This window comes from Opisthocomus hoazin, chromosome 4 (genome assembly GCF_030867145.1).
Source record: "Opisthocomus hoazin isolate bOpiHoa1 chromosome 4, bOpiHoa1.hap1, whole genome shotgun sequence".
In the NCBI taxonomy this organism is placed as follows: Eukaryota; Metazoa; Chordata; class Aves; order Opisthocomiformes; family Opisthocomidae; genus Opisthocomus; species Opisthocomus hoazin.
In genome coordinates, this window is record NC_134417.1 from 40538370 (window position 1) to 40564505 (window position 26136).

The 26136-nt window shown below is 47.5% G+C and overlaps 1 protein-coding gene across 1 annotated transcript in view; it reads right to left on the reverse strand.

Annotated features, from left to right (window-relative positions):
• Positions 1–13581, reverse strand: part of TBX20 (T-box transcription factor 20) — a 35404-nt gene extending 21823 nt beyond the window's left edge. The window contains exons 1-4 of the mRNA XM_075417406.1: positions 13455–13581; positions 11757–11994; positions 10451–10615; positions 5127–5235 (exon numbers count right to left, since the gene is read on the reverse strand). Coding sequence (XP_075273521.1) covers positions 5127–5235; positions 10451–10615; positions 11757–11994; positions 13455–13581 — 639 coding nt within the window. The remainder of the gene's footprint in view (positions 1–5126; positions 5236–10450; positions 10616–11756; positions 11995–13454) is intronic.
• Positions 13582–26136: the final 12555 nt, after the last annotated feature.

Sequence of the window (26136 nt, forward strand, 5' to 3'; positions counted from 1 at the left end):
CACCACCAGCACAAACCAGCTGACCAAAAACAAAACTTCCCAGATCCTTTCACTGTGACAAACCTTGAAAGCAAACTGCTTCGTAGATGCTCTTCACCGCAGACCGCCAAAAATGAGAGCGAGGGGGGAAGCCAGTGCAGAACCCCAAAATGACCAGGCTTTGCCATTTTATCCTCATCAACAATTGTTTACAAGCTCCTAAAATAATTCTAAACCTAACATGCCAGCTAACCCATTTCACCGTTCACTGGAGTCAAATCGAGAGTCCCACTTGCTTCGGTGACCACTGGCTGGAGGCCTGTTTGGCTGCCTCTGACCACAGTATTACAATATAAGAATTAAATACAGAGCTCGGCTCACACCAGTCCTTGTTTTGGATATAATCACAGTCACAAGACGAAATTGGCAATGGTGTGGGTGGTTCTATTTTGCAGGGGCCATCACGACGTTACAACCAGCTCTTGTACATCTGGAATAGCTAATGTGCATTCCTCAGGAAGCGTTAACTTCAGCTGAAACACAGGAGAAGTGGTGCAGTATTTCACGCTAACTCTGTCAATGAGAAAGGTTGCATGTTGCATTAGAGTGGAGATCTGAGACAGCTTTGTCACGGCTAAAATTTCCATCAGCATTTTCGTCGCTGCTCCTTCGGGGCCAAGTATCACCAAGACTCGCACCGTGACTTTGCGGAGGGGCACACAGCGAGAGGACAGTCATTACAGCGACGGGCAACCATCGTCCTGCAGGTGTTTCGTGTCCACTTTTACCAGCTCAGGTCATTTCTCAAGTCGCTTCACCATTTTATAGATGCAAACACACAACGGCCATTGACCTTGCCGTTAATATCCTCAGCACTTCCCCCTCTCTTCATGAAACTTTGTCTTACCAGCCTAGTCACTTGGGCTGCTCCAAGCAGCTGGAAAAGACATTTTTTAAAGGGTGGTGCGTGCGTGGTAGTGAGCTTACTGAGGGGCTGGCCCACAGGGCTCGGCACTTCCCATTGCCTTTCATGGCCGCGTTATCCACGCCAAGGCAGTACATCTGAGCAGCAGCCGAGAGGAAGGAGGAAAAGGCTGTGACAGAGCAGCTCCTACACATGCCCTTTCCTCTCACTCCTCTCTGAATGCAGATTGTGATAAAGAAATTCCATTTCTCAGGCAAGACCACTTAATCCTTTATGAAAGTTCTTTATCTTTTATGAAACCGTAAGGGCACATGAAAAACATCCCCTGCCACAATGCTCTACCCCGTGCATTCCCACCGGAGGCAGGTATAAAACAAGTACCAAGAGCAGCCAGGAGGTCACAAAAGACCAAGGGTCAAGGTTAAGGTCACTGTTTCCTTTTCATAAGGGTCTGTGTATGTAGTGCTCCATCTGCATCCCCGCACAGGCTGCCAGTGTTGCAGCACTCACTGATATCGAAGTCAGAAGGGTACTGCACAGAGATACCCCTTCCTATCCGTGCAACTTCTGTTAGGGCCATCAAAATAGCCTAAAGGAGATAGGTACACAGGGTGCATCTTGCAGAGTAACCCCCAAGGGTGGTCTCCAAGCCTGGGCAGTCCCCTATCTGCGTGGTGTAGCTATCAGAAAACCCCTGACGCCACTTCTGCCCTACTGATGCTGGTGTGCCCCGAGAGAAACATCAGGTGCACATATACTTGTGGCAGCCCCCCAGCACACACTTACTGGCAGTACAGTGTGGTCACAGGCCCCCAGCCATCCCGTCTGCCTTCGCGCTGACCGCCTGTGACGAGGAAGATGACCAGGACCCGTCCTCACAGGATCCTGCTTGCTGCAAGGTCAGGCAGGTCTGTAGGCATCTGGCTCCCACTGGCTACAGACTGGTCACGACAGGCAATCTGCATGCCAGCTGCGAAATCCCCGAGGTGGCTTTGAATTCAGGAACTATGCTGTGAATGCGGCTTCCACATCCACCAAAGAAGAGTGTTACCAGGCAGAGACTGCTTTCTGAAAGCATGGAGGATCCTAACTTCTGCCAGATTGAGTTTAAAAAAAAAACAACACCTGGGCATAGCTCCCTGTGGCTGTTCTGAAACCCCACTTTCACAGTTACCCATTGGCCATCTTCACACCTTTGTGTTTGCTTTTGCAAACGTTCATGTGTTGGAGTTTTGCTCTCATAAATGCCAAAGCAGCAATTACGATAATGTATGTACTCATGGTTACCTCACCATAAACCAGAAATGATGCCACCCAACTAAAGGCAAACAAAAGTCCTAAAAGAAGCAGTCTGTGTGAAAAACATCACCAGTAATCTGGGGGGGGGGGAAATCACGTTCCTAAATGTTCCACAACCAGAAAAATGGGAATTACTCGCTCGGCTGTAAAAATCCAGAGACAGGAACCATTTCCTTCCTCTGGTAAGGATATCTGAAAGCGTTTCCATGGAGCGAGCTGTATGTCATGCACACAGAGATAACACTTCTGCCTGATGCTTGGGGAGAATATGTACATAGCTATGGGGTTATGCACGCTGCTGAAGATACACAAGCAGAGACGCTTGCCAACTCCAAAAGTCTCGGAATAAGAGAAAACAAACAAATGCTATAACAAACAAATGCCTCTCTTCTCTTCAGATTCCTTTTCAGGAAATGAACCACCCTACAACTAAAACACCACAGTTACCTTAACAACCAAAACTGTCTTCTGGAGGACAGAGAAAGCAAGGAACCAGAACAAACTGGAATCGGGTTGGATCCAGCTTCTCTACCTATAACTAGTATGTCAAGGTGTCTTTTAGGTCATTAAACTTCCTCAGGAACGAACATGCCTTATCAAACATAATTAAGATTTTAGCAGGTCAATTACAAAGATCTCTTCAGTAAAAAAGGGCTCTTTCAAATGGAAGGGAGAGGTTTGAGGAGGCGTTTCAGTCCTCCTCTTCCTCTTAGTACATGGGAGCTCAGAAATGCCATCGGCCATAGCACAGTGAGCCATCCTTAAAGGCTCCGGAGAATGAATTTCCTCCTTAATTCTGCTGAGCATCCAGTGATGGTATTTACATAGCTTTGATAAGGCAGCACATAAAACCTGACACTGTAATTTGGAACATAAAAAACCACAAAATATTAAAAAGGGAGTGCTCTGCGAAGACGTAATGCCTGTCACGCAAATCTCAACATGGGATCAAGCCTTCGGGGCTTATTCTGAACTCAACATGCAAAACTTTCCATTGGCTTTGGCTGCCCAAAGCCTTCACGTAAAGAATGGGATCCACCTCTGCCGCTTCTTGGAAAGTTAATCAGGAGGCCACATCTCAGATGGTACGGCTCTTTTTCTCCCATTGCCTGTATTTGAGACGATTACATCTTCTTGCTCTGTCACATGTCTCTGTTCCCGACAGCTTCTCAGACCTACTTCTTTTTTGTACTCATCTGGGCTTCTGGGAACTGCACCGCTCCTAACTAGTCTGCAATATACTGCTGCGAGCCCTTTATTAGAGGCACACATGGCCCCTGTTATGATGAAAAATGCTTCTTTTTAAATGCACACGTAGACTGCTCTATCATCACTCGGTGATAGAGCCCACAAATCTTCAGCTTTGCCCTTCTACAGATTATGAAATAGAAGAGAGGGGAAAAAAAAAAAAATACAGTCTCCGCTAGTCAGGAAGGGAGTAACAGTGGGAACCGGATTCAAGAAAAATATACCCACAGACAGAACCTTACAAAACAACAACACACAGGCATCTATCTGGGCTTTCTTTTGGGGTTTTTTTTTGTGGGTTTTTTTTTTTAAACTACTTCTGTAGTTGTTGTTTCAAGGATGTATTTTAAACGATCATGGCTGTGGTTCAATTCTTAGGTCTTGAAATGAGTAAAAATTCTCTTTTGGATGAGAAGCATTTGCACAGAACACAACTCGGACAAACGGCCACTGTCTCAGTCTGAAAAGGCAATAAATGCCTCACTGGGGGAGGGATTTCTGATACCCTGTGTGCCACAATTATTCAGCTTTACAGGTCAGTTACCCCTACACATGCTTCAGGGTTCAAAATCACTCCTCTCTTCCCGACACCTCATTTACTAACACTGCTTTTATGCTCCTGCTTCCGAACTGCCCCGTTCTCAGCCAACAACCCCTTCAAATTGGCCCCCTGCTCCTTCGGCCTTCCCCTGGGGAACCACCGAGCCCAGGGGCAACAATTTTAGTTCTTGATTTGCAGTTTGGAGGTGCTACCAAGCCATTCTTGCACTTCACAGGCACTTTTGGGGAGGGAACAAGATGGACAGCAGTTTTTCTTGCCACCTACCATTAGGCAGTCAGATAACTAGAGTTGTCCCCGCTGATGGCGCATAGTGGAAGCCCATGGCCAGCAACTCTGCATCCTATTTACCAGCTTCCACGGCTTGTGACAACAGACTGGTGCTGATCAGAGCTGGGACCTGCCTGCTTCAGAGGCTCAAGTGCACCTTGTGGCACCTTTACTTGCAAGTAGCATACAGTTATTTCAAGGGCAACTGAGGCACGCTTATTTTTATAATTCAATAGCCCTTGCTCTGGTGTCACGTCAGTATTTTCTTCTGACTCTGTGCCTATGCTGCATTGACTCTGGATGTACAAGAGCTCTTACTGATGGACCCAACCCTAATAGGTTGCCTGTAATGAGAGGGAGCTTCCAAGCACACGTGGAAAAGCGTGTGAGCTTGTTAGCCAGTGCATGTGGCAGAGCATACTGCCAAGTCACAGCAACACACAGGCAGAAGCATGACAAAAAGCTCTCCTGTCTCACTTGTCTCCTTCGCTTTGATGCTCAGCTCCACACCCAACTTATTCCTGATGGATGTTCTGCCTCTGACGGCAGTAGGAGCATGATTGGAACACTTGCGTTGACCTGGGCTCTGCCTTATGAAAGGTAAAGAACCTGGATTCTGAAGTCACCTGTTCCTCAACAACAGAGATTAAAACCCAACAGGTTTAAGCTTCACACGGCACCTTCCTCCACTGCATTATGAAGGACTGGCCAAGAGAGGTGTAAGGTGGGGGCCGCAGCAGCCTTTCCTCATCACAGTCCTTGTCCCACAAGCTTAGCCCAGTGGCACAGGCGAGCAATTCCCCTACGGCGGTTCCTTTGCCCTTTCCCACCAGGAAGGCTACTCACGTGGCCGTGTTGATCCAGCTCGTTGTTGGTGAGTTTGACTTTTTCGAAGGACACCATCTGCTTCAGCAGCTGCTCTCCAGTGAATGGGGAGTCAGGGTGCACGTACAACCTAAAAAAAACACAGGGAAAAGGCCTGTTCATTAAAAAAAAAAATCTCACCTCTTGGCCTGTGCGTGAGCACCACTTCCATATGAAATTAAAAAGCCTGTAATATCTTGCTTTGGGGATACGCAGTGGTTTCACAGAAGTGGATTTCCCGAGAGCTTAGGGTAATACAGAGCTGCTACTCAAACAAGACACACACAATCTCCCCCAAATTAATGAACACCTGAAATACGACCATTAATGAAAGACAGTAAAGCAAATTACTGGAGTTAATTCACTGGAACTTAATGAAGATTCCCATGTCCAAGTGCTGGATTGCTCTCTAGCTGTACCTATTACTTTATCTCGTTATCTAGAATGGAGACATTAACTAACATTTGCTGTTGTGTCTTTTCCCAAATGAAAAATTGATCATGTCTTTCCCCACAGCTGTACTAACAAGCACTTAAAATAACAACGACTACAGCTCAGAGAGACAAAACATGGTGTCATTAGAGAGATAATGGGGGAATGTAGATAAAAATGCATTTTTCTTTATATGTAACATTAAGCCGTGATAATGATTTTAACCTGCACTTGATCACACGTTAGCTGTGGTGACGTCTGTTTATAAGAGGTTGAAGGCTGCAGTCCAGCACAGTGGTCTGACATGAAAAAATTAATTGCAGCTCTGTAATTAATAATCCGCCACTTGGGAAATTAGTCAGAAGAAAAGGAAGCACAGAAGACATGTAGATACAATGATATATACCTTATGACTAGACTAATTACAAGTGCCAGGCTAATTAAACAATGATTTTTATAGGAATAACGTATTGCTGATAATTATTTAACTCAAACGTTCTTTTGTGACAGTGAAGGAAGAGCTGAACTAGACCTTCAGCTAGTGCAAACCGGCCCTGTCCTGCTTCAATCGGTGTTGGTTATCCCTCACTGAGGGCCTGGCTCTCATTTTGGGTGATGCCTTTGGCCACACGGATGGATTTCTTCCATTAGGCGGGTGGAGCCGTGCTGAGATGCTGGGTTAGAAAGATGAACATTTGTTGTCGCTATGATTTTGGTTAGGCAAGAGGAGAATGGAAAAACCACTAAACGATGGGGCGTAACTCTCTGATAGACTACGCTGATTCCTAATCAAGGAATGCCCATACTAAAGACTCCAGGGAGCGTAGCTCTTTTGCTGAAAGAGGAAGGAGATTTGATCCTGCGCTCTCTGTTTTTGCCAGCAGAATCCCCAAGATGCCGTGAAACTGAAGTTTTACCAGCACAGCTCACTTCAGATGTGGCGGATGTTTTCCTTACATTGATCTGAAGCACAGCTTGGCTGGTATAGCTGCGTTCACAGGAGGGATCCTGTCACAATAAAATATACCTAGCATACAAGCGTCATCACTGCCATCGACTCTGCTGATTGCACTGCAAGGCTAGTGAAAAATTATGGTTTATCTGAAAAATCAAGGTCTAGAATCCTGTTACATCAGAAGAATTTCACCTTTTGTGAAAATTAACTCTGCCTTCCTTTAAAACCTTTGCAAGTCTCAATCTTTAGAGCCCCAAATCACAGAAGGCAAAACAAAAAAAATCCTAAAAGTGTCCTCCAGTTTTTCAGCCAGTCTTGTGATATTTTTTTTTATTTATTTTTGGAGCCTGACTCCTAATTTTGAATGTCTGGGTAGCTAACAATGTCTACTGCAATCACAGAGTGTCAGGCTCAGCAAGGTTTGGCTAATTAGGACCAAAAAGCCAAACTATTTCAAATATGCACTGGGGAATGAGGAAAGATTTTCGTGTGCCTAAAAGCCGAGCGCAATTGTTTTACACCATAGGCGGCTGATGCCTGGCGCTGCTTTCAGATGACAAAGTGCCTGGATGTTAGCAGAGCACTAACGGGAGAGTCAGTGAATATCAGTTACGTAAATGTATTAATAGACCTTGTTATTCTTTACTGGTTTGCTACGCGCCGTCGATCCCACTGCAACGCATGATTCCAGCTGGGGAACTACACCTATCCACACACTTCTGCTACAGCCTGAGCTTGTATGCCCTGGCGAAGAGGGCTGAAAAACGAGACGTGTCACCCTCTGAAGCAGAAGTTGTTGACGAGAGGGCGAGCGCGCACGAGCAAACGGGTTGGAGAAATAAACATGTGCATTCCAGCGCGGCGCACGAGGCTCCCCAAGAAGTTCGCGTGGGCTCTGCTGCCTAAGGCCGGCCAGATGCGAGGGGCTGCTCTCTCCAATTCACAAAGGCTTGAAGAGCCATATTAGGATGTGAATTTGCTCTACGGTATATAATGTTTCATGATGTATGCAAGGTTTGGGTACTGCTTCCTTCTTGCATATTTTGGAATGTGACACTGCTCTCCCTCTGTTAACAGTCGGTCTAGTCCTACAAGCCCTGCGCGTGCTGCTTTTAATTGCCTTAATGTCTCAAATATTTAATTTGCAAAATATAATACTTTAGAAAGGTTTCCTACCTAGAGTTCTCTGTAAGTTTGTAAACACTATAACTTGAACAAATGATTGTAGCCAAATACAGTAAGAAGAAAAAAGAAAATAAAAAGACAGACTTTTGAGTGCAAGAAAGGAGGTGAAAAAGGAGGAAGAGTGAATAAAGGTACATGCTGAAACTTATTAAAGTGATGTTTCGCACAGTCTTAGCAATTTGGAAGTACAAACACAAAATATCACATAGGAATTCTATCCCCAGATAGCACTTTAGAAGATTTACAAAAGACTCTCTGAAAAGTATTTTTATTTAAGTGTTCATTGCAACACAGACTTGTCTTAAACACTGCCAGCAGGAAGACAGGGATAAAACTGTTTTTTGTAGAAAGTTCCCTGAAGTGCTAATCTTTCAAACAGAATCACAGAATACTTACTAATTGTGAAAGAAAAAAAAGCTGTCTTAGTGTTGAAAGTTATCTGTATGATGGAAAGAGCAAAACACTTAACGGGTTTGATCCTGCTGAGTCTTACACCCATGCGTAACGTGACTCCTGAATGATTCCCCTGATGCCGTTGTGCCCGTGCAGATGCAGGCAGGGGTGTGCGTGGGGAGATAGCGCCTCGGCACCGGCACCCGGGTGCTAAGCACACGTACGCCCCGCGATGACACTCCTTAAGTGAGGAGAGCTAAAACCCTGTGTCTGGAGGACAAGAAATCATGCCTTCATTAAGGGCTCCTGTTACTGGAGCAGGACCAAACCTGTTTCAGGATGGGAGGAGTACTGCTTTTAGTCTGTTGGGGCAAGACTGCAGCCTCCCACCTCAGAAGATGCATTAACACTCCTAAAAAAGCACTACTAACGCAAACATCGGCACGCTGAACATCTTGACATCCTTTTTCCTCACCAAACAGGAGCATAAGAAGGAGAAAGTCCGTAAATATAAGTGTAAGTACCATTCGTACAAAGAAAATGTCATCTGTGCCTGGGCTACGACTGATGGTCTTTTGGCTAAGCATCCTGAAAAGGAAACAGGAGAGGTACGTGTCTGCACATGGGGCAAAACGTCCCGAAAACATCCTGCAAATGAAACAGCCCAGGTACATGTTTGCACGCAGGGGCACTGACTCGATGAGGGCCTTAAAGAGCTACCACAGTATGACAATAAGAGAAATACTGAACTCCAAGAAGGCTTGACCCCAGCTCTCAAACAGTCAGTGGGGCAGTTGCTAAATGTTTCAAGGATCAATCTCTTGTCTTATGCTCTTCTGAGTATTTCTTCACTCAACTTGTCTATGCCAGGCAGTGTGAATTGGACATCTATTTAAAGGTATCCCAAAAGGCACTTAAACAGAAAAATAAGAAGGGAAGAACCCTGCCTTAAAACTATTTCTGTCCTTCCTTTATTTCTTCTCTTGATGCTGACTCTTCTGAGCAGGACCCATGTTTTTTCTTCGGGTTTTGATCAGTACCCATTATAATACGCCAAATGAAGCCCTCAGACGTTAACCACATTGCAAAAAGGAGCTTTTGGCCATGAAAACAAAGCCAACATAACTCCTAGGTTGCTGTCTTTAATCACAGCTTCTCTGCATGCACTTTTTGTTTGTTTACTTCCCTGAGCCGCCTTCCAGAGATCAGCAGTCAGCAAGATTTCAGTCCAACTATTTATATGAGGAAAGCCTGCAGGATTTGGTCCCTATACTCACACACACACAAAAAATGTGCTTCCATTTCTTCCATTTCACTTCTAACTTCTGTCTCTGTAATAAGCAAGTTCTTAACCCTGGGCTAAGCCACCTGGAGCGGATCTGTGTGCCTGCACAGAGCCCTCCGTGAAAAGCTTCTTTGAAGCCAGAAAGGCATCCACTTTATTTCCATATCCCCGGCTCTGACTCAGCAAAGCCGTTCGACATGTGCTTCAGCCTTACTGGACCTGGGGGCTGAAGTACGGACTCAAGTGCTGGGCTGAGTAGGATGAAGTGTGGGTCTCCGCTGAAGTGCCCTCCTGCCATACAGCCCAGCGCTGCAGCCTCTGTTCCCGATGCTGAGAGGAGTCAGCCGTTAATGTAATTAACAGAATGATTTTAGAAATCAGTTTTCTACAGCATTTTGTTTCTGTGTAGGAAAGAGGGGGAATTTACTTGGGTTTTTTTCCCCCCTAATGTCTCTTAACTTCTTGTTTCTTAACAAAAGAAACAAAATCTCTGCGCTGTAGGACTGATCCATACTTTGCCTGCTGTCTAAGAGACAACTAAAAGCAAGAATAAAATTAGCGGTTAGCAAATGCTGGATATGTTATCAAGAAATAATATCATTTCTAGTATAAGCAGCACTGTAGTGTAGTGTTTCTATTTGGCCGGTGGTGCCTGGATTGCTTTAAATTCCGAGGCCAAATACTTGGGGGGGGGGGGGGGGGGGGGGCAAACCCGATAGATAAATCAATTTTTTTTTAAAACTTTCTTAACTGAACCGAGGCAAACTTCATTTAAAAAAAATTACATGTATAGATTAAAAAAAAGAGCCTTTAGACAAATCCTGCATGCCTTAGAACATTCAGTACAAATTAAACCTCAAGCAGAGATCTGAGGCCCGATTCTGCATCACAGAAATGAATCAAGGGTTTTGCAATCAACTTTGTGGAGCACAGACTCCAGGTCTCAGAGCACCGTTTGCAAACAGCGTGAAAAGATTAACAGCAAGTATTTCCTGAAGGAAAATGACATTGAAAGTAAAGAAAAGAGGAGAAAGACCAGCAGTAAAATCTACAAACCTTGCAGGGAGTGGAGGGTCAGCTTTTCCAGCCACCAACCAGGAAGACCTGTGGTAGGCATATCTATATCTTTTATTGTCCACAGGAACAATATCCATTAACACGATGTACTTGGCTTCGGGATCCACCCCTGAGAAGGAAACCCTGATCGTAGGAAACATTCTCCTGAAATAAAGGCAAATCGGAAGATAAATACGCTGATGGAGAACAGAAGGAAGAGTCCCTCTGATAAGCTGCTAAAATGAATAATTGTATTTAAACTACGTGAAAAAAAGTAAAGTGTCTATTGATTCTGCTTCAGCATGAAAGAAGTGAAATCCCTCTGCATCTCCAATATGCCCAAAAAGTGGAGCCTGAAACCAGAACAATTTTTTGGAAGCAAAAAGAAAAAAGGGCAAATGTGAAAAAGTAAAGGAGACATGTACTTTTGCCTGCTAGTTACAAGCACACAACAATTTCAGAAAACGGTTGTACTTCAAGTACATAAGTTCTGAGAAACACGGATTTTTTTAATGGGATCCATGCTAGTGTTAGGGAAATATTGCAGGAATTATTTCCGTTAGTATTCTCACGCATTTCAGACGCGTGTTGTTTTAAGCCTGCTTGCGATATTTCTGAGAGGAGTTTTCGAGACTAAACTTTCCTTTCCTCACTGAAATTTTGACAAAACGCAACTTTGGAATCTAAGGTTTTGCTGCAGACCAGAAATAAAGTTCAATTGCTTCAAACAGTTTAGAGATTTGAACTTTGTTTTGCACCTCTTACACATACTTTTTTTTTTTTTTTTTTTTTATTTTAAACACATGCTGTTGGAGCTTGCTAGTTAGGAAAGCAAAAAAAGAAATAAAAATCATCAGAGACCTACATTAATAACCAGTAACTCTGGGGATAACGAAACCCGGCAAGACATTCGGCTCCTGCAGACCCGAACCCCGAAGCCTCCCCAAAGCCTCCCCGAAGAAACGGCTTGAGACGGCGAGGAACCCTCGGGTTCTTCTGCTCGTTGTTTGCAACCGAGAGCAAAGCAAGCCGAGCCCTGGCTGCGTTGCTTCCCCGCCACCCCGCATTTTCCCGTGCCCGCACCGGCCCAAGCCCCGCACAGTCACCGCGCCGCGGGATGCGGTCTGTTAGCTACGAACCGAATTATGAAGGAATAAAAACCAGAAGGAACACCGCTCCTTGCCCCCCCTCCTCCTCCCCTTAGCCCATCCGTACGGCTCTCGCAAAATATAAACTGTGGGGTTTTGGTTATTCCCCCCACCCCCCGCCACTTTTAGGAGGGAACGCGGGGCCGCCCCAGCCTCACCTCCCGGATTTGGTGATGATCATCTCGGTGCCCAGCTCGTGAAACTTGTCCCAGAGCTCTTTGGTCTCCAGGCTGCAGGAGATTTTGGCCATCTCCTCGCTGGGGATGATTGGGGTGGTGGGGATGAGGGGCTCGGTGCAGAGGGGCGAGGGGCCGGTGGTGCCGAAATCCCCGTGAGGGTCCAGGCCGGGCAAGTCGCTCAAGGGTTGGGCGCAGGAGGATTTCTCAACGAATTGTTCTGAGGGGGTGGGGGGGGGGGGGGTGGGGGGGAGGAAAAAAAAAAAAGAGAGGGGATTCAGCCAGGACACGGCGACCGCCGAGAAAAAAAAATATTGAAAAAAAAAGTATAAAAAGGCATTTATCCTTCAGCTCCCCCCCCCCCCCCCCCCCCGCCTTGCCCGTCACCCCCACAGACCCGCGCCGTTTCTTAGGCGCCGGCTCGTCCTCTGAGGGCGGGGGTGCCGATTTTGGGAGGTGATCAGGGCGAGGGGTGCCCGGGGGTCGGCAGGGAGCCCCTCGGCGCGGGGGGAGCTCGCTCGCCCCGTCCCCAAAGGGGGAAAGGTTTCTCCCTCTTCTCCGGCGAATAAACGCCGGGTTGCGGGCGGTGGTTTCTCTGCGGTACCGGGTTGAACGGCGCGGGGCAACGAGCTGGAAAAACGTGTGACGTTAGCGAGCGTTTTCGGGGGGGGAGAAGGAAAAAGGAATGAGGAAAACTAGCTACATTTAACACAAGACGGTGTAAATATGTCAAACGGGAATACGGCAACGTTCCCGGCCTACACTATCGCCTAGACTAAAAAGAAAAAAAAAAAAAAAATACAGTTTACAATGAATCCCCGGACGACGTGAAACGCATCGAGTCGGTGGTTTAGACGGAGCAGACGCCGAGAAGCTGGATCTTCTAAATTTCTGGAAGCTTGAGTGTCAGCTTGCACCGTGGCGCCCTGAAAGCTTAATACTTCTTTTTTTGTGTTTTTTTCTGTTTTTGTTTTTTTTTTTTTTTGTAGTTTACTGCGAGCCCTCGGATACACGCAAGGTCCCCAACCCGCGGGAACTAGGAGGCGGGGGGGGGGAAGAGGGAAGAAGCTAGTGTTTTTTTCAAAATATTTCGGGAATCTGAACCGACGCGATCGAATAGAAGGGAAACCGCATACCCGAAAATTGCAAGGACTTTACTACGAAAATCCTCCCGGTCGGTGCAGTCTACATGAGCCTACACTGAGTAGCTGGGGAGCGAACGGATTTTCAGGTCTACGCACAAGTTTTGCTACCCCTGGTAAGCTCAGGTACGATGCCGGAGATTCCCTTACTTGACTTCAGAAGCATAGATGGTTTCCAGTAAGTATTTAAGAGGTTCCTTTCGTACCAGCGAAGAGAAGCGTTAACTAAGGAGCGAGATTGTTCTAAGAATGGGGAAGGTGGATGAACAGTTGAGGTTAATTGAAGCTGGAGGAGTTTAGAAAACCGTTTATGCTGCGAGCAGCCTGGGCTGGGAAACGGCGGCGGGCGATGAGGGGACCCGGCCGGCTTTCGCGGGGAGACTTCTCCTGCTGCGGGGGGGCGGAAAAAAGCTTTTGGGATGGGGGGGTGGGGGGGGGAAGCGCCGCTGCCTGCCCCGGCTGCCGGAGCTCAGAGGGGCAGAGCGGGGGGACGGACGGAGGGACGGACAGACGGCCACCCACCCCCGTCCCCACTCACCCAGCGGCTTGATGGTGCTCTCGGGGGACTCCTTCTCCTTGGAGCCGCCGCTCGACATCAGCGCGGCGATGGAGAAGGCGTTGGCCCGGGAGGAGAGCTGCGGCTTGGCGGGCGGCGTGTACTCCATGGCCGCCCGGGTCTGCCCTAGCGGAGCGGCGTTACCGGGAGGCAGGGAAGGAGAGATGCGGTCTGCGCCCGGCGCCCCGCGCTCCCCCGCCTTAACGCGGGGCCGCCGAGATGCTATCGGCCGGCGGCCAATCGGCGGAGGGACACGGCCCGGCCCGGCCCGGCCCGGCGCGGCCGCCGAGCAGGGGGAGGGAGGAGGAGGAGGAGGATGGAGGGGAGGGCTCTGCCCTGCCCTGCCCCGCGGGGTGGGCAGGGGGCGGCCGGGCCTCGGGCGGGCTCCCTGCCGCCGCTCCACCCCCCCCCCCCCCGGCTTCCCGCCGAGGCCCCGGCTGCGGGAGCGGCGCGGGGTGCGCTGGGGGTGGGAGTGGGGGGGTGCGCACGGCCGGGGCGCTCCCGACGAGGTCTGACTGCTTTGTCGAGGCAAGAAGCAGTGGAGCGGGCGGTGAAAGCAGGAAAAGAAATTGTGGTGTTTTGGGGATTTCTTTGGTATTTTTTGTTGGTTTTTTTTTTTTATTTTTTTAATTTTTCTCTTGCGACTGTCAGTTTTCTATTCTAAATTCACATTTAGAAACCCGCAGCTTTGAAAGCAACCGTTCGTCGGCGTTGCGCCCAGCCTCCTGCAGAGCCAAGAGGTTTCCTTAAGGCTGGCCGCCCCCTTGGTTTTCCTGCGCCTGGTCCCAAGCGTTGTCACCCCAGTCAGACGTGCTCGCCCCGACCGCCCCCACCCGTGAGACCCTCGCTGGGTTCCCGGCCCGGACAAGCCAGTGCGTCGGCCACTGGTCGCAGGGTTTATCTCCGACTCCGTTTTGTCGGCCCCGCCGAATTAGAAGCCATCGATCACGAGCACGCTAAGACAGAAAGAAAACCAGGACGGGCTGATGGTCCCCACGAGCAGATTATTCCAAGGCAGTGATTTAAGCCAGTTGCTCACCGATGCTCTGCTAAACACGTCGTGCAATCATCCTCCCGTAAACAAAAACGCGGGGAATTTAACTAAAGCCCTTTGAATAAAAAGAGGACTGAAAATATTCGCTCGCTAAAACGACTGAAGAGATCACGCGAATTTGAAGTTCCAGCTTCTAAACCTAGAACAGAATCCGAGGGGCTTTTAGCGCGCAGGCTTCTGCGAAGAGACGTGCTGCTGGCAGGACTCCCCCCGCTCGGGTACAGCCCTGTGCCAACTCCTGTTCCTGCTGAAGTTAATTAATTAATACGGAGGAACAGTCGTTCGGGTCGCCCCTCACCGCCAGTGAAGTGGGCAACACGAAATATAGTGCCTTACCGCGTCGAAATGAGGGAGAACACAACGCGGCTTGCTCTTTTGTTACCTGAATTTGCTAGTAGGTAGGCTATAGAGAGAGAGAATGGCATGGCATGGCATGGCATGGCATGGCATGGCATAGAATAGAATAGCTCTGTCGCAAAGAGGAGGGGACGGGGCCGGCGGTCGCCTCCGGGCAGGGGGTTGCCCCCCCCGCCCCAGGAGAGGGACCGGCCGTGGGGGCTTGCGGGTCACTGCTCTTACCTTCGTGATCAAAAAAACCGGGGTGGACAGAAACCGGGAGCTTCGTTTTATTTTATATTTTAAACGGCGCCCGTCCGTCCGGGCTGGCTCTGCTTCGCCCAGTCAAGCCACGCGATTTCGCGCCCCGTCCCACGAGTAACTTTATTTTCTTAGCTTTTCCCCCTCGCTCCGCCTCCGATACGGCAATCAGCCTTGTCTAGACGGCCAAAGCACCCCCCCTCCCCCCGCGGGCAGCGAAGGGGGGCTCGGCTCCGGCCGCCTGACCCCCCTCCCCCGGGAGACAAGCGGACCCGGGGAACGGGAGCCAGCCCGGCTCGCTCTCCGGGGGTGGGGGGCTTTCAGAAGCGGGGGGATGTCGGGGGACCCCTCTGCTTTCCCAACCGTGGGGATGTAATTAATAACCCGAGCCAGCTCCCCGGAGCAGAGCTACAAACCTCACAGGAACCCGTTTAAATTAAATCCTCCGTTATTTCCTTATATACGGGGTGGGAACTAGACCATCTACACGGTCCATTCCAACCCATTCTATGATTTTATATATATATATATAAAGAGCACGCCATCCACACCGCAGAGTTTGTTTTCTATCTGGCAAATCCCTGTGCATGTCGCTAGTGTCCGTCCGGCGTGGCAGAGCCGTTTCATTAGGCTTCATTACGCTTTCAAAGCACCTTTTTTTTTCCACCTTCCTTCGCGTGAAAAAGCTCCTCGCCGTCCTGCGCTCTGGGGAAAGCCGGCGTGCGGGTAATCGCTGCGGGTAGCTGCCGCACACATCGTCGCGGTCGTTCAGTTGCCAGCTTTAATCTGAATCAGATCTCGGTTTCACCGGCAGGTTTCAAACAGGGGGCTTGCAGCCCACCCCCCCCCCTCCAAAACGGCTCTCTGATCCCTGAAAAGCGAAGGCGAAAACCCGACCGCGCGAAAAGGGTCAACGCCGCTTCTTCCCGGCCCTTTGCTTCACTCAGCCGAAATCACGCCGGGAACGAGACACGAGGGACAGAAACCCGCAGAAACCCGCCAGGAAACCTGCCGAGCGGGAGGGATGCTCGCAGGCATTTGCCCCTTTGCCCGGGTGCCATGAGCTCCGGCCGGGTGGGGGTCCGGGCTCAGCCCTTCAGCAACTGTTTCGCGCGGTGATGAGAGGGGACACCGCTCTTTTTCTCTCCTCTCCTCTCCTCTCCTCTCCTCTCCTCTCCTCTCCTCTCCTCTCCTCTCCTCTCCTCTCCTCTCCTCTCCTCTCCTCTCCTCTCCTCTCCTCTCCTCTCCTCTCCTCTCCTCTCCTCTCCTCTCCTCTCCTCTCCTCTCCTCTCCTCTCCTCTCCTCTCCTCTCCTCTCCTCTCCTCTCCTCTCCTCTCCTCCCTTTCCTTTCTCCTTTCTCCTTTCCTTTCTCCTTTCCCCTTTCCTTTCTCCTTTCCCCTTTCCTTTCTCATTTCCTTTCTCCTTTCCCCTTTCCTTTCCTTTCTCCTTTCCTTTCTCCTTTCCTTTCCTTTCTCATTTCCTTTCCTTTCCTTTCCTTTCTCCTTTCCTTTCCATTCTCCTTTCCTTTCCTTTTTTTCTCCACTCGCAAAAGCCCCCACCCCACAGGGACAAATCCACCCGCAGCCCACGCGTGGGGCTGTGCCCCGCAACCGGCCCCGGCTGCCGCTTCCCCGCAGAGCACCGAGCTGCGCAGACACCCGCTCCCCTCCCGACAACCGCTCCTGTCCCCGAGGGATAACCCGGCGTTCGCAGCCCGTCCCTCCTCCCCGTCTCCCCTCCGAAGCCGGTGCCGAGGGCAAGACCCCTTCCTTCTTTAATCAGCGAGGAGCCCGCGGGTGCGGGGTGCCTCCGCCGAGACCCCCGCTGCCGCCTTCCCACCGCAGCCCGCACGGTGCTGCTTTTGCGGGGTAACCGCGGTGCCGCCTTTGGCTCGAATGCATCGGTGCTCACTCTAGTAAGTGGAAATTTTACATTTACGGGTGTCAGCATTCCCGCCTCGGGAGGGGAGGAGTTAAAATCTTTTTATTATTATTATTTTTATTATAATGTTTTTCCCCCACGGTAGATGAAAACAGCTTGTCCCGCGTAAAGAACCGCGTTTATTCTCTCGGGCGGGGTTGGCAAGAGCGCCCGTTCCTGCCTTGCGAGCGCATCGCTGCTTTACAAAGCGACGGCCACAGGGCTCTGCTCCCCTGCAACCTTACGCGATTATCAGCTCTGCTTTCAGGCTTTTTTTTTTTTTTTTTTTTTCCCTTTTTATCCCCTCCTCCGCACATGATGATCTTGCTCTCCCCGCCGGATTCAGCCTCTCGTTGCGCTCCCCGGTTTCGGCGCAACCCCCCGTTCCCAGCGCGATTTCTGGGGACGGAGCATCTCCCCCACCCCCCACCTCGCCGCCGCCAGCAAGGCAGAAGCCCAGGTACCCGAGATCCAGTTTCACAGCAGAAACACCTCAATGTCACCCACACCGCGAAGGTGCCTGGCTGGAGCACAACGCCAGGCGAGCGAAACCCAGGAGGCATCTCCCAGATGCAAATCCGATGGTGGAAAGAGAAAGGCTCTATTAAGACCCGGGGGCTGGCAATTAGATTATAGCCCAATTGCCAGCGGATAATGTGCTAAAAGCTTTCCCACTTGGCGTAACTCCTCACTGAAAATTATTCACACTTCGCAGGCTGCGGCGGGAGGCGGCTTTGCCCGCGGAGGGCACGACCGGCCGGGCACAGCTCAGCGCACACGGACGGACACAAGGACAGACACACACGCAGGAGGTCCCGCAGCCGGGAGGATCGTTAAAAACAGCCGTCCCGACCCGAAGCCGTACGGCAAATCTGCTCCTGGGTGTAAGCTTGCGAGCGCACGGACGCGTGTGAGAAAAGTACGAGTAGGGATGCACCCACGGGGGTGCGAACACCGACCCGGACATGCGGGGCTGAGTACGCACACACCGGCAGCTCAGCTGGGTGCAGGTAGCCTCTCACGCCCCTTCCATGTGCAGAAAAGACACCGTATTTTCCATATAAACTTAATGGAAGTGATGACATTTTTTATTAAAAAAAAAAAAAGAGCTTGGGTATTCCACGGACTATTATTTTTTTTTTTTTTCGGTTTAAAACGGTGACTAAAAGCTGACGAAATTTTCACTACAGGTTAGCACCCCTAACCCTCGGCAGCTACAATCTGAAGCACCCCCAAGCAGTGCAAAGACTCCAGACGCGAGCGTTTCAATCCAATATATTGCAAAAAAACAAAACAAAAAAATCTCTGGAGCTTTTAAGATCAGCCGTCGAGAAGAAAGCTGCGACGGAGGCACAAAACGTGATTTTTTTTTTTCGCCCTGAGCTTGCTGGCACCCCGGCTACCCACGAAGGTCGTTATCCGAGGGAATTGCTTCTCCCTGTGGCAGGCAGCAAATTCTAGCCAACCGGGCTGGTTTCCCCCAGTGCGGGCAGGGAACAGGCAGGGGATGAGGGATTTGCGGCCACCGATGCTGAGCCTGACCCAGCTGGGGGGGGGAGAGGAGACCCCAGCTGGGTCAGGAGCTTGCACCCTTGGAAGGGGATGCTCCACAGCAGCCAGCCATCACGTCATCCCACCGCAGTGTGTGAGAAGGGTCTGCTCCGGACCGCAGGAGGGGGTCCTGGGCAAGACTGGGCTTCCCTTGATGAGGTGGAGTAAGGAGAGGCAGCAGGGCCTTCCTGCCTCCGTGCAGTCAGGGACCTCTGCCCACTGTTTGCATCGCATGTATGTACCAGAAGACACCAGCCTTTTGTTTTATTCTGTAATTAATTAACACGCAGGTTTGTCTTGCTCAGCTTTCCCAACATCATTTAAGCGAAAACCAAAGCAAAACAAGACATCTCCACCAGCACCCAGAAAAGCCAAAAACTGTGCAACACACCGCGCGTCCCCAGTGCCCAAGCGCCTGCTTTGGGTTTTGGGGTTTAAACCAATAGTCAGCGGTGCTGCAAAAAGCCACATGATCTTTAACTCTCTATTTTTATACATCCATTTCATGCCCAGTTTCAAATCAAGGTCCTTAAGAGCTCTTCCACCTGTTTTGCAGAGTTCGAGGAAATACGCACGGACTTAACTGGCAGAACTAAGCGGAAAGGCTGGCATGTTGGCAGGGTGGGTAGAGATTCAGGAAACCTCCTTCACAGGTCTCGGGAAGAAATCAGACAACACAAAATTTTCTGTTTACAGCCCAGTTACTTCGTTGGAAGGGACTGTTTTAATGGCTTGCAAAAGGATCTGCTTGCCTGGTTTCTTTACACAGAAATCATTTTCAGTTTCTTTACACACAAAGAATTCCAGAATGCTCTTCAAAATTTTACAAGTCGTAAAACACAACTGGCTTACTTAGCGGATGGGAATATTACTCCACATGAAAAATAGGTGTGTGCAGGTACACATATCTATACACACACATCTGCAGTACCATACATTTAACCTTGCCCGGTGGTGCTTTTCTTAGTTGTCTTCCATGAATCAACACAAGCAACCCGCAATCTGCCACAGTGCAAGATTTACTGTAAGCTGAAACCACTGCTTTGGACCAAATCGTTAGTGGAAAACAAGACTTCTGTATTTCAGTGCTCGTTTTAAAAATGTAAAAAATGTTATGTCAGTGACGTGGAAGCTGTTTTCCTAAAAATCTCTTTTAGTCCATGACTTTTGAAGTCTCACTGCAGTTATCATGTCCTGACAGGCATAGGTACATGTGTCTGTTTGTCTGTTCGAGAGAGAGGACCGAGCTCGTTCTTGACTTTCAACCTGAAGCTGGAAGAGCAGTTCCCGGCAAACTGCAAGGCTGTGACTCCTTTGATCAGGTACCGCGGTCCTTCAGAAATTTTGGGCTTGCCCTTTCCAGGAGAGCTCTCCCTGCAATTGTTTGCTCATTGAAGCAAATCTCTGGCTACTGAGTGATCTGATTGCACAATAAGACTGCTTGGAAAATGTACTTCAGCTCTTCAAAAAACATTAATTTTTTTTTTCTTTTTCTTTTTTTTTTGTATCTGTGACAGATACATTAAGTGAACCTATTTTGATTTAATCTTCTTTCAGGCCTTCTTGACTTTTTCCATAGTTCATCTTTAATTTTCAAAGAATTATTCAATAAATCAGCACTTTTGAGCTTTATTACATGATTGGTATTTAAACAGGTATTTTGTTTGCAATTTAAAAAGTTTTGAAAATTGCATATTTAAAAGATATTACTAAAGCGTACATTGCCAACAAAGTATTTAGGACAAATTCAGCTAAATAAAAATGTTTTGAGGAGCATTTTTTGATTTAAAAAAAATTCAGACTTTACACAGCACTCAATCTTAAGACGATCAAGTGCGCCTTAAAAGAAAGGGCAATTTTTTCCCTCAGCTTTTGCAGGCCTTGGATTGGTATGGGAATTTCAAAGTTGCCTGTAACGGTGATATGAAAATAGGAATAGCGGGAAGCGTGGGGAAGGATAGAAACCTCAAGAACTAAGAAAAAAACATTTTCTGGCAAATGCTAGAACTCTTTTTTTTATTTTTTTAAATAGAAGAGTCTCTGGTTTGGGATCTCTGGTTCAAGATGTCTTGGGTGTTACTTACTTCATCTAGATTTATAGTTCCTTGACACTTCTTTTGTTGTTTCCAAAGTTTTGTCCCAAAATATCCAAAGCTAAGAACCTAAAATTAGAGACTGCCTTTGAAACTGCTGACCTCTGCATATTTTCCCTCTGTGAACATACAGCAGCAGGAATACGCCCAAAGACAACGAGTTTTGCTTTGAGAGCCGGCGGCAGAAAGAATTAAAAAAAGACAATCAGCCATTTTCCAAAAACGTCAGTAGTGGGTGCTTTTCAATTTTTTTCTCAGTGATGCATCTACGTTTTGTGTTCCAGGTCTCTCCCGCTAGATGTAAAGGAACATGGTAGTGAAACAAGCAAAAAATGAAGAGAAAAAAATTAGAAAACAAGGAGACAGAACGTGAATGCAGAACAAAGATGATTTCACTTCTGGCCTAGCGAGCTCAGAAAGTGAGAAGAAGCATTGTGATTTACCATTCTCCTGGATCATACAGAGCACCTTGTAATAAAGCGTGTTCTACGGCCTGGGAGCAGCACTGCTGTCACCAAGAAGCAGCTCTAGCAGCCTTTTGCTCTCTACAGCCTGACAGCCACGATGGCAGCAACCTCGCGTGTGCAGATAGGGCCACGCTGATGGACCAGTCAGGCCCCGCAGACGGGGCTGCCAGATACTTCTGGCTTATTTCCACACTGTAAGGACGGAGGGAGAAGCATTCCCACACCGCGGTGTGGTGAAAGGCATCGCTTTTGCTTATTTTAACAGTATGGGGAACGGGATTGGGGGTGTTCTGGCATGAAAAGGACTTTTTTTTTCTTTTTTTTTTTTAAGCCTGCAATTTTGAAAGTATTCAGGATTAGGGCTTGGAAAACATATTTCAGTACCCATAACATACCGCTGATTTATCTGGCAATGGCTAAGCCTGAAAAGGGAAACTAAGCTTATTTGAAAGAACGTCGTCATAAATAACATTGAGGGAAAGCAATTCACAAGTCTGTGTAATTCCCAGCATACGCTTTGCTGCAAGGCTGGCACCGAAAGGGTTTTCATTTCAGCAGCGTGAAGGCAGCTGTACGAGCTGAGCGCTGCCTGCCCTGCCCGCGCGGGTTTGCAGAAGAAGGCAGCTTGCTTCCATTAGTTATATCAAAGCGAGGAAACCGATCAAGCTGGAATTTGCACCATAAAATGTGGCTAAAAACCAGGTAGGTTGCCATCAGCTTTCAGGCAACCAGAGGTGAAAATCTGGCCCCTTTAAAGTTAACAGTTCATTCAGCATGGATCAGAGAAGAGCTTGATCCAATTCTTCAGTTCAACCTTACCAAGCCTCTAAAGGATTTTTAGGCTGGTTTCAGAACTTGACTTGTTGACTATAGTACAGTATTCGTGGTCAATCTCAAAGCTTTCAGCAATAATGATTGTGGTAATGAAAATAGAAATCAATTAGGCTTCTGGGTAACATAGAAATTAACATTTCCCTATGACAGACATGAGGTTATAAGGGCTTACATTTAATATAAATGAACATGTAGCTTTTGCTAATGAAGAACATTTATAATCTTGTAGTGCCTACATCTGTTAATTTAAAATATGGCTAAATGAGAGTAATTTAAGGTGTTAGCCTCAAGTGTTCTTGCAGGCTACAAAGCTGAGCAATTTGTTGAGATAGAGGAAAGGTTTACAAAATTTAACAGAATTGTGACTGCTGTTACTGTGAAACACAAATAAAGCAAATGTAACTCAATCAAAAGAATAATATCTCACTGCACATGTTGAGTTAATAACCAATAAATATAATCACAGATATAGTTTATAATGCATAGAAGTCACGTAAATTGGATATCTTGGGGATAAAAACAAAGGAAAGTAAACAGCGTGAAAACAGCTCATTTCCACCAAGAAAGAGACACCACTTACTACCTATCATGCACTTTATTTTTTCCAGGGCAGAGAAATCACCGTTCCTAGGCTTATATTTTGACGATTCTTTGTTACACAAGGATTGAACTGCATTTACAGTCCAGTGTGTTCTTTTGGCCCAGCATTAGGATGGTAAATGGGGAGCTTTTTAAAGACTGCCAGGCAGAGGGGATCCCTCTTGTGCAAGGCAACCATCAGGGGAGGAAGGCAGCATTCCCGATCCTCTGCCCACCGCTGGCCTGCCCCTACCCCAGCCCCTGCCCAGGCTGCAAGGTCTGTGGAGCAGGAACTGGCCTTGCTGTATGTCTGTAGTCACCCAATACAGCCAAATCCCATCACAACGTAGTTGATGATTACTAGCAAGGGCAGCCCTGAGTTGTGCTAGTAGTTGGTTGTCACCCTTAGTCACTGCTGACGTTTGGGCTAAGCCTAGCCCAGTTAAACCGGCGACTCACTTTGCCTCCATGGTAGCCTCTCAAATTTACAGTTAGACACCTTCTCTTTTTCTCTTTAAGAGATCTTTCTTTGATGAAGGGATTGATGAAAATCAGTCTGAAGTCATAGGCTGTAATTCCATCTGCACATGGAATCAAAGTAAAAAAATATTTGTGAAATGATAAATCTCTTTCATTAATTAAAATATTTTTCCATTGATGGACATTATTATTTAAAACATGTTGGAATAACATATTTCAAGTTAAAAATATATTTTACGTTGTAACTTTTCAGCAAGTTAGGGAGTCGACCAAGAGCTTAAGTCCCACACAAGTTGAAATGAGCGGGTTCTCTTTAAAAGTCCATGGCGTAGCCCCTTTTACGTAAGTCTATATTCTCTTTCTTTTACAGAAACTCTTGAGCAAGTGTGGAGTACAGAAGCTTGTCATGCACCTTTCAATTTCAAAGATAGCTGCCAAAGTACAGTTACACGAAATAATGTTTTAATAAATTTTTCTTTCTAGCACCAGGAATGCTGTGAGTGGCGGTGCTAAGACAATTTCCTCTCACGTTTGAAACACTTGGATGGAAGTCATCCTGCGGGAAGTGATATCTACCTTTATATAGTGCACAAAACTGTTCACCGTGATTAGCATGGATATTCTAAAAAGACCTAGAATAAATGAGAATCGAGAAGAATATTCCCTTTAGCCTACCAGAATAAATGATATGGAATTATTAAGCAGACAGCAAAACTGAGGTTGGCACAGTAAAAGAAAGATAATGACGTACAGTAAGCTGTAGCAGAGGTGAGGGAGGGGAAAGCCTGGACATAATGAGTACTTTGAAAAAGGTATTTTACATCAATAAGGGAAAGCCAAGGTGACCTCTGGCAAAATAAACAGACATATCTGACTCTTGGTAATGGAAAGAAAATTAAGACCAAAGGGCTGAAAGAGAGAAGATTTGGTGCTAAGTCCCAGGGTCGGAAATACTTGCCGGGAAAAAAAGAGCGGCTTAAGCACGGCAAAACTTTCACATCCCTAATGACAGCTTTGTACCTCAGGTGATGCCTCCACCCCTCCTTGGCAATGCCGCCTTTGCTCTCAGTCAGTACGAGATGCTAACTAGAACATGAGACTGGGATTTACTAGTCTTAGACTCCAGCCCGGAATAGCAGCTGCTCTGCGTTCCTGCTTTGCCTTGCCCCAAAACGAGTGCAACGATACCAGCCTGCTGCGTAAGAGGCTTTGCAGTCCGCTGATTAAAAGCACAGTACAGAGAGCTGGTATTAGTACTGCCTATAAAACAGGGCGTTGGGAAGACAGCTTGATTTGTAGACTCTGTCTGAGCTTTCACAAGGGAGAAGATAGAGTCTATTCTTAAAGCTGGCGTTGCTACTCACTAGCAGCCGATGACACTACCATATTCAATTAGGTGAGATTTCTGAGAGCTTTTTAAATATTTTTGTTATCAAAGCAACCAATATTTGAACCCTTTCTTTCCTAAGTTCAGTTTCAAAGGGTTGTGAGCCTTCTGCGCTGATGCGTTCCTAGGGATTGGGAAGACCGCTTCTATGTTTAACATGCACTCGTGTTTTCAGCAAAAGAAAGGCTGTATGAAATCTGTCACTTAATATTTGCAACCTGCATGGCATCCTTTTCTTCAGTTTGACAGGGGAGATTATGCCCACAAATAAACATTCCCAATAGTATATTTGGGCTCTTACCACTTGGCATCTGTCAAACAGCTTGCCATCAGCTTTCTAAAATTGACAGTTTCAGTAGATTTCTGCTAAACGTTGAAAAATAGTTTTGCTGACCTCTTCTCTATTGAAGATTCAGACACCAGCTGAGGCAGCTGTCCAGTTTGCAACATGATACAAGAGAAGAGGAATTAACCCAACAGCAATTGAATTTGGAAATGTCTTTAGAGAAGCCACCGACTGCTGCAGGAAAGGGAGTATTACTTAGTTCTGCTGTCACTAAAATGGATGACACGTGCTAATCTACAGTGACTGATCCCTCTCTAATGTGTGACCTGAGCGCTGGGAGACTGAATGGGCACAGACTGCCGTCACAAGCACAACACAATGGTCACCATTATCCTGCTGATCTTCTCGACGAAAACCTGAGTATATACTGTTTTGAATAACGTGTTAACCTTGGTATTTCTTCTCTGCCTCTAGACTGTGCTCTTTCACCTGAATATTTTTGTCTGCTGTGCTTTCAGTGGTGGTGATGGTGGAATTACAGGAGCAGCACGCGTTTGCCCCACGGACTGTGGTGTAGATGGCAGTGAGGGGGGCTGGAGAAGCAGACACTGCACAGAGAATGTGGTTGCTAATACATCCTTGTCATTTACCCTGTTTTGTTTTTTTTTCTGTTGACAGAAGAGTGTGTTTTTAAAGCTGCATCATGCTGGAGAACCAGCTGCCATGGGACTGAGAGGGCTTTCACAGAAAATCGAGAATCAAGAAGAACCAGATTTTGAGTGTATCCAAAGCACACAAATGAGAACTGCAAGGGCTACAGGGGCAGAGAAGGGAGGTTGTACAGGCAGAGAAAGAAAGGAAGGGTTAACTCTTTCAGAAAACCATCTTTTCTCTTTCCTGTCTTTTTTTAAACAAAATAATTTCCAGTATATTCAAGCACTGCCTAGGTCATCTGACTGCTGTCTCATGGCCATCACTGGCAGCCTACAATCCTTGACATCTGTAACTCACTTTGGTTCTCATTTTACTTTTAATTTTTTTTTTAAAGAAAAGCTACTTCTGCAGTGAAATGCCAGCTGTCTCTCAGAGCACATAAGCTTTGAGGTGAAGCTGAAACATCGTCACATTCAGCCCCAGTTCCAGAGGACTTCATAAACAGCAATCATTCTGCAGCGTTCTTCCTGTGGTATGCCACCATTTTATATTCTTAAGCCACTGTTTAGCTGGAGTTTTGCTAGCACCCAGAGTTACTGGTAAACTTAGCTCAGCTATCCACACGAAACATGCCATACATGATCTAGGAAAGACAGAGTCATTTCAGCAGTTAGCTGTATTTCTGAACAGAGTTCTTGGTGTCTTAAAACAACCTCTCCTCAGAGCCATAAATCAAGGGGGAAGGATTGCAACAAACTCTTT